Here is a 12,277-nt window from a genome sequence, read left to right as displayed (position 1 = left end):
ATTTAAAGATGTAGACATGACGCTGCTGTTTTATTACCTGCAATAATGTTTGCATGTGCTCATAGATGGCAATAATGTTGGGAAGGGTTATGTTAAGTATTGTTTATCTGCCTCCCACCTTAATCTTTCAGTAACAGAAAGACAGTTGTAGTGTCAACGTGTAAAGTTTATCTGCACATCTATTGCATATTTGTTTCTTCTGTGGCTGACTTTCTTTGCATTGTATTATTAAAATGTTTAGGCAGAAGCAAAGGAAGTATCTGAATCGTCATGAAAATTTCTGCTGTGTGTGTGGACAGTTTACAACATAAATCTCAGGGAAAAGAAAATCTACAATATTACTAAATTTGCATATTCTTTGTATTTTGGTTGCAAGGTTGATCAGGACAAAACTTGGTTCCCACGTATGTGCTGTACTACATGAATGTAGCTGACTGAAATTTGAGGATGTGTGGCTAAATGGAAAAATTAAGTATGCCTTTTGCTGTTCCTGTGCTGTAGTGTGGCAAGAACAGTGCAACCACATTTGACAGTTATTTCTGCATGAAAAAAATATATCAGGGATGTCCAGATGTAGAATAGATCTGGACATTCGATCGTGTTTGGCATAAAGGTCTTCTAAACAAGCTTCCATGTTATGGTTTGCCAACTGTTTTTTGTAATTGGTTATCCAGTTTTCTCTCTGATCGCTCACCGAGGGTGATGGTAGATGGCTCTCTGTCTTCTAATTTCTCCACTAATGCTGGTGTTCCCCCAGATTCAGTTCTTTCCTCCACTCTTTTCCTCTTGTATGTTAATGACCTTCTTCTATTGACTGGAAATCATATCCATAGTTTTGTCAATGATAGCACATTGCATTCCACTTTCCATTTTGAAAAACTTGCCCTGCTCAATCAGCTTCAACTCCTCGAATATCCTTAAATGCTGATCTCCAGGTGGGGCAAAGGCAACTTAGTTGATTTCAATCCTTCTAAAACTCAGTCTTGTCTTATATCTCACAAAAAGGATTCTTCTGCTCCTATGCTTATCTTTGGTGACACTCTGATTTCTAGGCAAAATGATACATCTCTTTTGTAGATTACCCTGACTTCTAATCTCTCTTGGCACAAGCACATTGCAAATATTGCTTCCTCTACATCTAAAAAACTTGGTTTTCTCTTTTGCTCTTGGCGTTACTTTTCTTCCAAACAGCTGCTCGCTCTGTATAAATCGCAAATCCGCCCTGCCATGGAATATTGTTCCCACATCTGGGGTAGTGCCCCCAAAACCTCTCTCAGGCTTCTTGATTCCATTCAGAAGAGGGCAGTTAGGCTAATTAATGGCTCATCTCTAACAGAGTCTCTCTGCTCTGTCTCATAGACGCTGTTTCTCTTGCATGCCTTTTCTATACAAGGTCAAGGTGTATTTGTTTAATTGTGGTCTCCAGGGTTTCTCCTATATACCCCTGTAGCTTCTAAAATGGCAAAAGGCTGAGGCCAGCTAGTGTATGTATGTAGGTGTGTTACGTTGAGTGCCGGCGCCTGGCGACTTCACAGCCAGGGGACACCAGGTCCCCTGACTCCCAACCTTGGCCACGAGAAGGCACGCCAGGGTCTGCTTTCAAACAGAGACACTTACTGGGGATATCAGGAAAGCCTGGGAGCCCCTAGTTTTCAACTGAAAGGAAGATAGGAAATAGAAGGTTTAGTTAGGGAGATGGAAGGGGACGGAAAGCAGAAAGAAGGGGAAGAAGACGACGACGACATCCCCGAAAATGAAGTTAGAAAAGAAAGTTAAAAGCTGTTAATATAATCTAAACTTATAACACAATTATATAAAGGTTGCCATGTGCTGTTATCATTACTAAATCAAAACTTTGTAAAATAATAAGAGGAGTTTACCTCAGTATAGTACGTAGAACACTTCTGTATGATACTGTCCAGTTTTTAGGTAGTTTTCGAGGTGGTAAATTATAATTTAATCCTTTAGATAAAAGTGAAATCTGGTCCTGCGATAGTGTACACGAGGAAATATTTGTAACCTGTTTATATGTAGTATTCGTTGAATACTGGGTGAGGGGGGGTGTTTGTGAACTAGCTGACGTATTCTGTGGTAGTACGTTGTGTGTCTGGGGGGGGGTTATCACCCAACTTGTATGTACTTGGTCGCAAGCCCTTCCAGAACCTGTAAGAGAAATACCCATTTACTGTACAACATTATGCATAGCATATAACTTTGATGCTACAGTCTTCAATATAGAATACTAAGTATACAAATGCCAAAGACACAAGAAGACAAACAAAAGAGTGCTATTAACATTCCAATCTATGTTAGCACAATAAAATACTCCTACTTAAAGTACTTTAGGACAGGAAAAAATCAACCAGAACAAGTTCAGGGAGTACTAAATTAATACTTTAACCTATTACTATTTTAACATATTATAATTTTTTCCCCCCCAAGACCCAGAACAAGTAACATCAGAATTTTTATGCACCCCAAAAGGCAAGTTCAACCTATTAACATTATTTACAGTAAAGAGTTTACAATATTTACAGTTAAGGTACGATTTGAAAAATCTCCAGATAAAAACAACTATTAAATATAAGTACAACCAGAAATTTAATAATGTTGCCAAGTGAGAAAACCAAAGTAGGCAGTCAACACCAGTGTTCAAATAAATTGTGAAAATTATTCAATCTAGAAATAGCAATCAGAGAACGTTTGTTATTCTCCTCCTTCTATGGAATACCTTATCAGCAAAATTTGCCAGGGCCCCAAAATTTTCTTTATTTTGAACAAGTTTCGGGGGATTACATTCATCGTAAACATTAGTTAACATCTGTAATTAAATGGTCTCTGGACAGTCTCTGGAGAACCACATTTACACATTGGAGAGGCAGCCAAACCCAGAGCATGCAACTTTGAATTTAGACTGCCATGTCCAGAAAGCAAAAAGGTTAATTTTAGCCCTGGATTAAACCAAAGGTAATGTTTATCAAATTCAGCTACCCTAGGCAAAAATCCACATGTTATCCGGCCAGTAATGGCATTTACCCATTCATTTTGCCAATCACTAATGAATTGATTTCTTAGTCTTGTTATATCATTCTTATAGGTACATCAAGATTAATGGAGTACTGTCCAAAGGTTTTAGGCACACCCTGCCTTCTGAAATGTTGAAGATTATTAAAAATGGCTTCATATTTTATAGGTATTTTACCCGAAATAACTTGTAGAGCCACAGTTGAAATTGTACGGCAGGATCTTGAGGTGGTTAGGAGGAAAAATCTTTGGGCCTGGGTTATGTACTTACTAACAATATATTTACAAATACAGGGGTCCCATGCACCTGCTGCATAGCACACCACAGGTATAAAAATACATTTATAATACTGCTGCAAAGTGGAGAGTTTAATACCCCAAGAGCATTTTGTTACTTTTATTAGTTTTCCTGTTAGCACTTTTATTTTCTGCAGGATATATTTTGCATGGGAGATGAAATTTAATCTAGAATCCAACATTATGCCAAGATATTTATAAACACTTATTAATTTAATAGGTTGGTCTAATAATCTGATAGTAGGAGGCCTGTTTTGATTTAATCGCCCTTTAAAAAGCATTTGCTTTGTTTTAGCAGTGGAAAGTTCTAATTTGTGTACTTGACACCAGTCATTCAAATCAGCAAGCACTTCATTTGCCCTAGTTTCAATCTGAAACCTTGAGTTTCCATAACCAATGACGACCAAGTTGTCAGCATATGCAATTTTAAGGATGTTTTCCTGGTTGATAGTAAGCCACCCATCAAGGACAACGTTCCAACATACAGGTCCAAGAACGAATCCCTGAGGGCAGCCCCAAGTGACCAGTCTCACCACAGAACTCAATCCAGAGGAGACAACAAAGCACCGGTTCTGAAAATAGTCAGAGATCAAACGGTAATTGGGAATTGAAACCTCGGCCTCCCGGAACCTCGCCAGGACACTGCCACCAAATGGTGTCAAAGGCCCTTTGAAATCCACAAGGAGATCGAGGACATATTTACTCTCAGAAGAAGAAACTGAGTCCAAAACCAATCTAATAGCATCCACATTTGACTTGCCTTTCACAAAGCCAAACTGAAATTGATATGACGAGTTTTTACTATGATAATTTTCCAAGAATCTCATAACAATAAGCTTTTCTAGAACCTTTCCAAAAACTGGAAGCAGTGCAATGGGACGATAAGACGAAGTTAAATTTGAAGGTTTTCCAGGATTTTTGAGAAGAATTTTAAGATTGGCACACTTCCAAGGAACCAGGAAACACCCTTCATTCAAACAAGTATTAAAGAGGTTTATAAGTAACAGTGGACAAGTCTAGATTCTCTTCATTACAGCGACTTCTATAAGGTCCAATCCTGGACATTTTTCCATCTTTCATGGAGGAGACAGCATAACCAATTTCATCCTGCGTAAATTCCTGCTCCTGGGCAGGGCCCTCGTAAGTTGAGTGTTCCATTCTGAGCCTTGTTTGTTCAGAATGCTCCAGAACAGTATAATCTTGCATGATAAACTCATCCAAGATGGAATTTATGGATTCTTCCCATGTAAGTAATTTGGTATTATTTTCCATCAAAACAGAAGAGAAAATCTCCCCTGGATGTAATTTGTCAACTACGAGTTTATTTTAACTTTGAGTAATGTATAAATAATTTATTTTGTTAAATTAGCATTATCAAATTTAAGCTGCAATGCATTAAATGTTTTTACTATTGAAGTCACATAGTAGTGCACCTCTTTGGTTTGAATTCTTGTATATAGTCCCCCTCTTTGTAATTGCTACAATATTTATGGCAATAAAGAATTTATTATTGCCTGGTTAACAAAATCTAAAGCTGCTTGAGATTTAAGTTTCTAAAGTAAGATAAACATAATTGCGGATTTTTTTACTTAGTATATCTTTGTAGTTTTACATCAAATATATTCATACAATCACATTATTACATGATTATATTACTGTATTATCATATGATTTAAATTTACTTGACTAGATATGAATTAATTTCTCTGAGTGATGGACTGAATGAGCTTACAGATGTGGAGTTCCTTAATCTCTATTACATACAAGGCATCAATACTGAGGAATCCCTGAAAAAGGTAACCAGAACGGTTTAATTTATACGGCTTCATATTTACAGTTTCAGTACTGTCACTGCAAATGTAGAATTATTAGAAAAGACACTCTGTATTAGGGGACATGTCCTTCCCTGAATACAGAGATGCACCTAATATTAGTTTACTCCTTACTTAATTTCTTGCATTATTTATCAGTTCTGCAGTGTTGGAGAAAGGACTAGAACTGGTTGAATTTTATATCCATTATCAAGGATTTATACTGAGTCTGGAACATCTACAGAACTTGCCATTTTTTCCCTGTTACTTAGCATTAGTAGAGGCATATGAATGCAAGAAAGCAAGCTTATTCAGCATCAGCCAAAAAAAAAAAAAAAAAAAAACGCACACCACTCCCATTTCACCCCTCCGTTCGTTCGAAATACCTGTCCAGTTGAGCTTTAAATTTGTTTAGGCTATCAACTTCAACAACAAGTGATGGAAGTCGGTTCCACCAACCAACCACCCACTGGCCAAAGGCAAATTTCTGCACATCTATCCGACATCCGTCCTTCCTCAATTTGAATTTATGCCCTCTGAGGTGATTATTCTGAGCAAGATGAAGAATCCCATTGGCATTGAGCATGCTCAAACCATTCAAAGCCTTATACACCTTATACTTAATTGGTTTATCATCAATCTTAAGGCTATTAATTTTATTAACTGTTATTAATACGTGCACTAATAGGATACACTTTAAAACAGCAGCAATTTTTTTTACTACTCTTCCTTCAATTTTATCTGGTGGATTTACCATGATAGTCACGATTTAAACATTAATACACATGGTGATAACCAACCTTTTCACCACAAAGGACCCCTTCTTAAAGAATATTTTATCAAACTATCTTTAACTAATAGTTCATTTTTTCACTAATGCAAATTTTGTCAAATACCAAAAATATAAAATAAACTGAAAAACCTTGAATGGATAACCACAGACCAATGATGTAGTAAAACATCATTCATTCAAATTATTCTTTAATACAAATCATTCTTTAATTCTTTTGCCTCAGCAAAAAGATTCAGTGGAGGGATGATGTATGCATAAAAATTAAGCACAAAGTAAAAAGCCCAGTGTTTAAAGTGGGCACAAGAGTATGCTAGTTTGTCTGTGGATCGTTGGAAATGTGTTATTTGCTATGATGAATCTAAATTAAACTTGCATAGTTTGGTCGGCCAGCAGACTGTTAGATGAACAATTTCATCCTAACTATTGCCTCCATAGTGAAACATTCTGTATCTCAAAGAATATGGGGCTGTATTTCACATAGAGAGTTGGTCATCTTGAATTTGTGAATGGTACAGTGAATGCTGAGGTGTACAAGAACATTCTTGAGACAAAATTACTTTCCACAATTCGAGATCACTATGGGGATGTTGCCAATTGCATTTTTCAGGATGACCCTGCTCTGTGTCGTAGAGCCAAAACCTTAAGTTCTACTTCATAAAATTAGCATTAGTTTTTAAATTTATGAAATGTTGCACTCTTGCTTAAATAAATGTAATTTTTTTCGCTGTCTTTACTTTCCACAGGTGTGCAAAAATGATTGAAAGATAAATCAATTTGCACAATAACATGGCCTGAGAACAGTCAAGACCTCAATACAGTTGAAAATTGTTAGAACAAAATGGGTGTTTCAGTAATGCAAAAGAAACCAAAAACATTTAGAGAGCTATAGGACACATTAATCTGTGTTTGGTACCATGAAATTTCCTAGGAATAGATTCAGGACCTTATTCAGTTGATGCCATGACAATGTGCAGTCATAAAAGCAAAGGGTGGGCGAATGAAACATTAGTATGCATTTTGTTGTTCTTTTTTGGCCCCAGTATGAGAAAAGTAACAAAAAAAAAATTGCTGCAATGAAGTTCAGCAAAAATTTCTGAATTTTTGTTATTATATGAACCAAAAGTAATATGTTGTTATTTTGGAGAAAAGTACTTATTTCATTGCATAGTTTTCTATAAAGCATAAAAGTAAATTTTTCTGCAATTAGTAGTTTCATATGTCAAACTGCTAATTGCAGGGTTCAGGGTTCATATTTCTAAAAGAGTGGTTGCTAGTATAAGGACAAACAAGCTAAAAAATGAGGTGATGCAATATTTTTGAGCCTCAAATGTATCCGCAATTCACAAAGAGGGATCAAAGATTGACACAAGTAATTACAGGTTTGTTAGTTTAACTTCTGTTCAAGAGAAAATAATGGAGTCACTGGTTAAAGAAGCATTGCAGGATCATCTAGACAAGACTGTGGTTATAGTTCAGGCACAGCCTGGGTTTGTTAAGGGGAAATCTTGTCTGATCAGTTCGATTGGATACTATGATGTGGTCATAAAGGAACTGGATGCAAAAAATAATTTTGTTATATACTGGATATGGTATTTATTTGGAGTAACCAATTTGTACAACCTTACGAGTGCAATTATAAGATGGTACAAATTGGAGTTGGTTACTCCAGTTTGTATTACTATACAAACTGGAGCAGCATGGCATTAAGGGAAAGTTGCTGCTATGATAAAGGATAGTTGAGCGGAAGCCGACCGGGCTAGCCGAGTGGGTAAAGTACCTGCCCGGCAACCCAAAGGTCGCGGGTTCGATTCCTGCCTCGGGCTTGGATCAAAGTACTGCAAAAACCTTGGGAGGTGCAATATGGCCACAGAAGCCGCTGCGCCAACAACTACCAAATCAAATCAAAAATCAAATCAAATCAGTTGAGCGGAAGAAGATGGAGTAGTAATCAATGGAAATTGCTTTTTGTGGCCTAATGTTATTAGTGGAGTCGTCCAGGGTTCGATGTTGGGCCCATGGTTGATTTCTATATTTATCAATGATATTGATGAAGGTATGTCAGACTTTGTCCAAGTTTGCAGACAATAACAAAGGTTGGTAGGGTTGTTAACGACAGTATGCTACTGCAGCAGGATGTAGAAAAGGCAGCTGAGCCGAGAGGTGGCAACTGAAGTTTAACGTTGACAAAACAAATAATGTAAAGTACTGCATATGGGTAGCAGTAACCCTAGAATAACATACCAACTGTGTGGTACAACACTCAGGATAGTGGAGAATGAAAAAGACCCGAGGGTAATTGTGCGGTCAAATATGAAGTTTTCTGAGCAGTGCAGATAGGCTGCCAGAGCAGCTCATGGGGTCTTGTCAATGATATGCAGGAATTTTGTTAGCCGAGATAAGGAGGTGATTATTCCCTTGTATGAGGCAATATTTCTCTGTTCCCCAACAGCACGATTGATGGCTTTTGGAAAGATACTTGAAACATCACCTTAAATTGTATAGTGATTTAGGCAATTAGCTTAATAAACTATATTATCAATTTAAAGTTGATATATGAGTGGTATTAATTATAGTAATAATCTTAACCTCAGAATAACTTATATGCTCAGCAGGGTCAAATAAAAACAGTAGAAGAAAAATAAGGATTTGGAAGTTAAGATATGGGCAGACATGAAGTTTTCTGAACAGTGTAGACAGGTGCTCAAGGGTAAGGCCCATGTTTTCCTATTAATGATTTATTGAACTTACTTGTAGAGACAAGGAGGTTATAATGCCACTGTATAAGGCACTCGTAAGATTGCACTTAGAATACTGTGTCAATATATGGAGACTACTTAAAAAAAAAAAACATAGCTTCTTAAAAGGGTCCAAAGATGTTTCGTCCAAAGATCTACAAAAGGGCTCCCACGGGAGAAAAGACTTCTGTGTGGGTTAGAGAACTTGGCAACTAGGCACCTTAGAAGGGAGGTCCCGAATGAGGGATTTTAAAATGAACAAAGGAAAATTTTCATTGTTATAAATTCTTCCAGAACTAGAGACCATAAATTAAAATTATGGGGAAAGATCGTGGGAAGTTTTATTTTAGCCAATGAGTTGTTAATACTGAAATAAGTTGCCTCCAATGTTGACAGTTTTGAAACTTCAGAGATCAGCTGGATAGTTACTTACATGAGAAGGGAAACACGTAGGGTGCTTATTTTTATTTTTTTGGATGGTGCAACAAAAGCCAGTGACTTATATAACTAATATTTATTCCTTTCCTCATTTTTGCAGAATGCTAGTCCTATTCCTTTTTTATAGCAAGAATTTTTCCTAATAACACACATTTGATTAAATTTATATCAGGGGTCTAATATTAAGGACCTCAATTATCCTCATTGTCTTTTCCTAATAAATTTTCTCCACCCCCAATATCATTTACAATTTTCAAAGCTATTTCTTTATTTCAAAGGATTCCTTTGAAGAATTTGTTTAAAGCCATCCAAAAAAACAGAATCAACTTTTAAAATAAAATATTCTGTTTTACTTTTCTTCTCCCTACTGCAGATGAGGCTCAATTTAGGTATAATTTAGTCTGCAAATTATTAGAAGAATTTTTCTGACTATACACTTTAAGAGATTTAACCCCTTACATTCTCTGATTTTCCATGTTATGTGTAATGCAAATATTTATGTGAGCTGTTTGTACTAATAAAATACTAATATTTATTTCTCTGTATATTCAGTCCAAGCAATAATGCTAATGCTAAATTTTTGAATATTATTTCTTAATAATACAAAAAAAGTCCCCCCCCCCCCACAAAAAAAAAAAAACTTCCAGGTCTTTATAGTCTAACTATATTTACTTAAACTATAAAAGCCCTTTATAAGATCAGGAAAAGGTGCATAGAACATTTACTTATTTATGCCATGACAGAATTAGTTTTGTATATATTTTCAAAAAAGGAATGTTACAACTCATTGTTTTATTTTTTTTTCAGCTGTTTTTGCTGTTGGATCTGAATAAAGATGCTAAACTAACCTTACAGGAATTTTACCACTGTGATCCTCATATCTTCCTCTCTTTCTTTAAAGGTTACAAAGGTATTATTTATCCAGAGAAGCTTCAAGATAATACTGCAGACAAACATGTCCACAATGAACTATGAAGAATGAAGTAAAACTGTGATAAACCAAGCAGTGGGCCATAATTTTGCATACTCTGTATATAAATACAGTTGATCTCAGTTTTTTTTTTTTTTTTTACATATATACTATAAGAGAAAAGGAATTGTCTTACAAGCAATTATTAACATAAACCAAAATTTCCGATAACTTATAAATAAATTTTCTGTTTATACTCTTGGACAACCAAACAGTCAGAGGAGTTCACAAGATACAGAATACAAGAAACAGCACCGTATTCAACAGTCACGGGCTTGAACCCCGGTCACTCAAGGCACGTGTACTTTATGCACCCGCACGCCTGACCACTAGGCTACAGCGGCCTGATATATATAGGTATGTTCATAAATGCATAAAGTGCCTATTAACTTCAAACATGTCCATCCATCCACAAGTAACAACTTGACTCTCAGTGAATGCATTTTTATGAAATTTTATATTATATTATTTGGTTCCTTTATAAAGGTTTGTCATGCCATTCCAAATTTCATTTTATGGATGATTAAAAATCCAATTTTTTCCCCCTTCATAGGTAATTATCCATATATCATTAGCCAAAGTGCTGTAAATTGTTTGTGGCAGTGCATTGATTGTAGAGATGAATGGACAAAATAGTCGACGTACAGACAGCAAAATGCTCAGTTCAAGCGCTACACCTCTAATGCTTTTTTGAAGAATCTGTTGTTATTTCATTGAATATATGAATAATAATAGCTTCCATAAAACATTGAAGAATTAAAAAAAAAAAAAAAAAGCCCTCAAATGGAGACTAATAGAGCCTTTACAATTAAATAAGTAATTTACTTTGAAAAGGAAAGTAAAAAAAAAAAAAAGTAAGCAGAAAACAGAGGCAGTACCAGTACATAACAGGACAACCCATAAGCAATAATGAAATTAATTTCACAAACTCTACACAAGTAATTTTTGATTATTTTGCATATATAATGACACATTAAAAATGTCTCATTATATATGCAAAAGTGAAAATTGTCTTTTCTCCTAGTTCAACCATCTTATTAATGAAGTCCATGGCTGTCCACATACTGTAAGTCAAAATAAGGTGGTTGAACCAGGAGAAAATGGTTAAACTTAGGAAAAATGACAATTTTTGTATATACTTTGTTATTTAAGATTAACTGGTACCGGGGGACATATTGACTAGTGTTTTCACAAGAAATTTTAATTTGCTTGTGTTGCAGGCTATTAAGCCTGGAACAATTCCTCTGCCTGAGCTTGCTAGCTCCAACCCCAAGTGAAGAGGCCTTTAAGAATTCATCACTCTCTGACACCATTATGACATCATAATTAAATGTCATAAGTGAATATATAGTATCAAGCCCCCCCCCCCCTACTCATTTGCTTAAAAAACTTGAATTTTGACAGTATGCAGTGAGGGAGATGTGTGTGTGTGTGTGTATATTAATGCTTTTAAGTGTTTCTCTACAAAACCTGACCTGGGCATGGTTATGGGATCCACTTCATTAAAAAATACCTTTCTTCTACTTGGGGAGAGCAAGGTATTTAAATTGGATGATGCCCTAGAGTACCAAATTTGTGAAGCACAAATAACTGTTGAGAAGGAATAATATGTTAACATAGTTGAGAATTTATCAATTGAATTTTGATTAGATCTATCTTTAGGAAAGAAAAGCATTTGAGTAATTTCTTCATCAGTCTCAGTGTGAAAATTAAAGGTAGTTGGAATCCATAAAACCCAAGAAATTTTAAACAATGAGCATAGTTTAGATTACTATGATTTTTTAGCGTTTCTCACCAACCATTGAAATAAAAAGATCTCCCCGGACGAAGCAGTTATCACTGATCGGGCGCATAGGTTTTGGGACCGCAAGTGGCTCGAGAGCCTACAAATTAGTTCTATTGAGAATAATATAAATAGATACAAGGGTACATGTATTCATCTCCTCTTTGAGGCGGTAATCCTTGGAGGGGGACGAATGTTTCCGCCTGGAGCGCTCCCAACATGTAGGGGAACAGTACACGTTTGCGTGAGATGCACTGTGAACTGCTGGTATTTAAAGAGGCACCACAGAACAGAAGTGCACTGTTGAGGAAGAAGGCAAAAACTATTTTAGCGCTTTTAATCTATTGTATTTTAATTCAGTATTTTATTTGTATATCCACTGTAAATGTAATTATACTTGTTTTATCATATCTTAATTCAGTATTT

General features: G+C 35.8%; 1 protein-coding gene across 6 annotated transcripts in view; it reads left to right on the top strand.

Moving 5' to 3' along the window:
• The window catches only part of LOC150090521 (bifunctional peptidase and arginyl-hydroxylase JMJD5-like), a 153,663-nt gene extending 143,558 nt beyond the window's left edge, over positions 1 to 10,105 (top strand). For all 6 annotated transcript variants that reach the window (XM_090371318.1, XM_090371334.1, XM_090371327.1 and 3 more), the window contains 2 exons: positions 5,012 to 5,117; positions 9,906 to 10,105. In XM_090371318.1, the coding sequence (XP_090227444.1) occupies positions 5,012 to 5,117; positions 9,906 to 10,073 (274 nt within the window). In that variant the 3' untranslated portion in view covers positions 10,074 to 10,105. The remainder of the gene's footprint in view (positions 1 to 5,011; positions 5,118 to 9,905) is intronic.
• Positions 10,106 to 12,277: the final 2,172 nt, after the last annotated feature.

This window comes from Mastigoproctus giganteus, chromosome 1 (assembly GCF_048544385.1).
Source record: "Mastigoproctus giganteus isolate SK-2022 chromosome 1, ASM4854438v1, whole genome shotgun sequence".
NCBI lineage: Eukaryota > Metazoa > Arthropoda > Arachnida > Uropygi > Thelyphonidae > Mastigoproctus > Mastigoproctus giganteus.
This window is presented reverse-complemented; position numbering and strand designations above follow the sequence as displayed.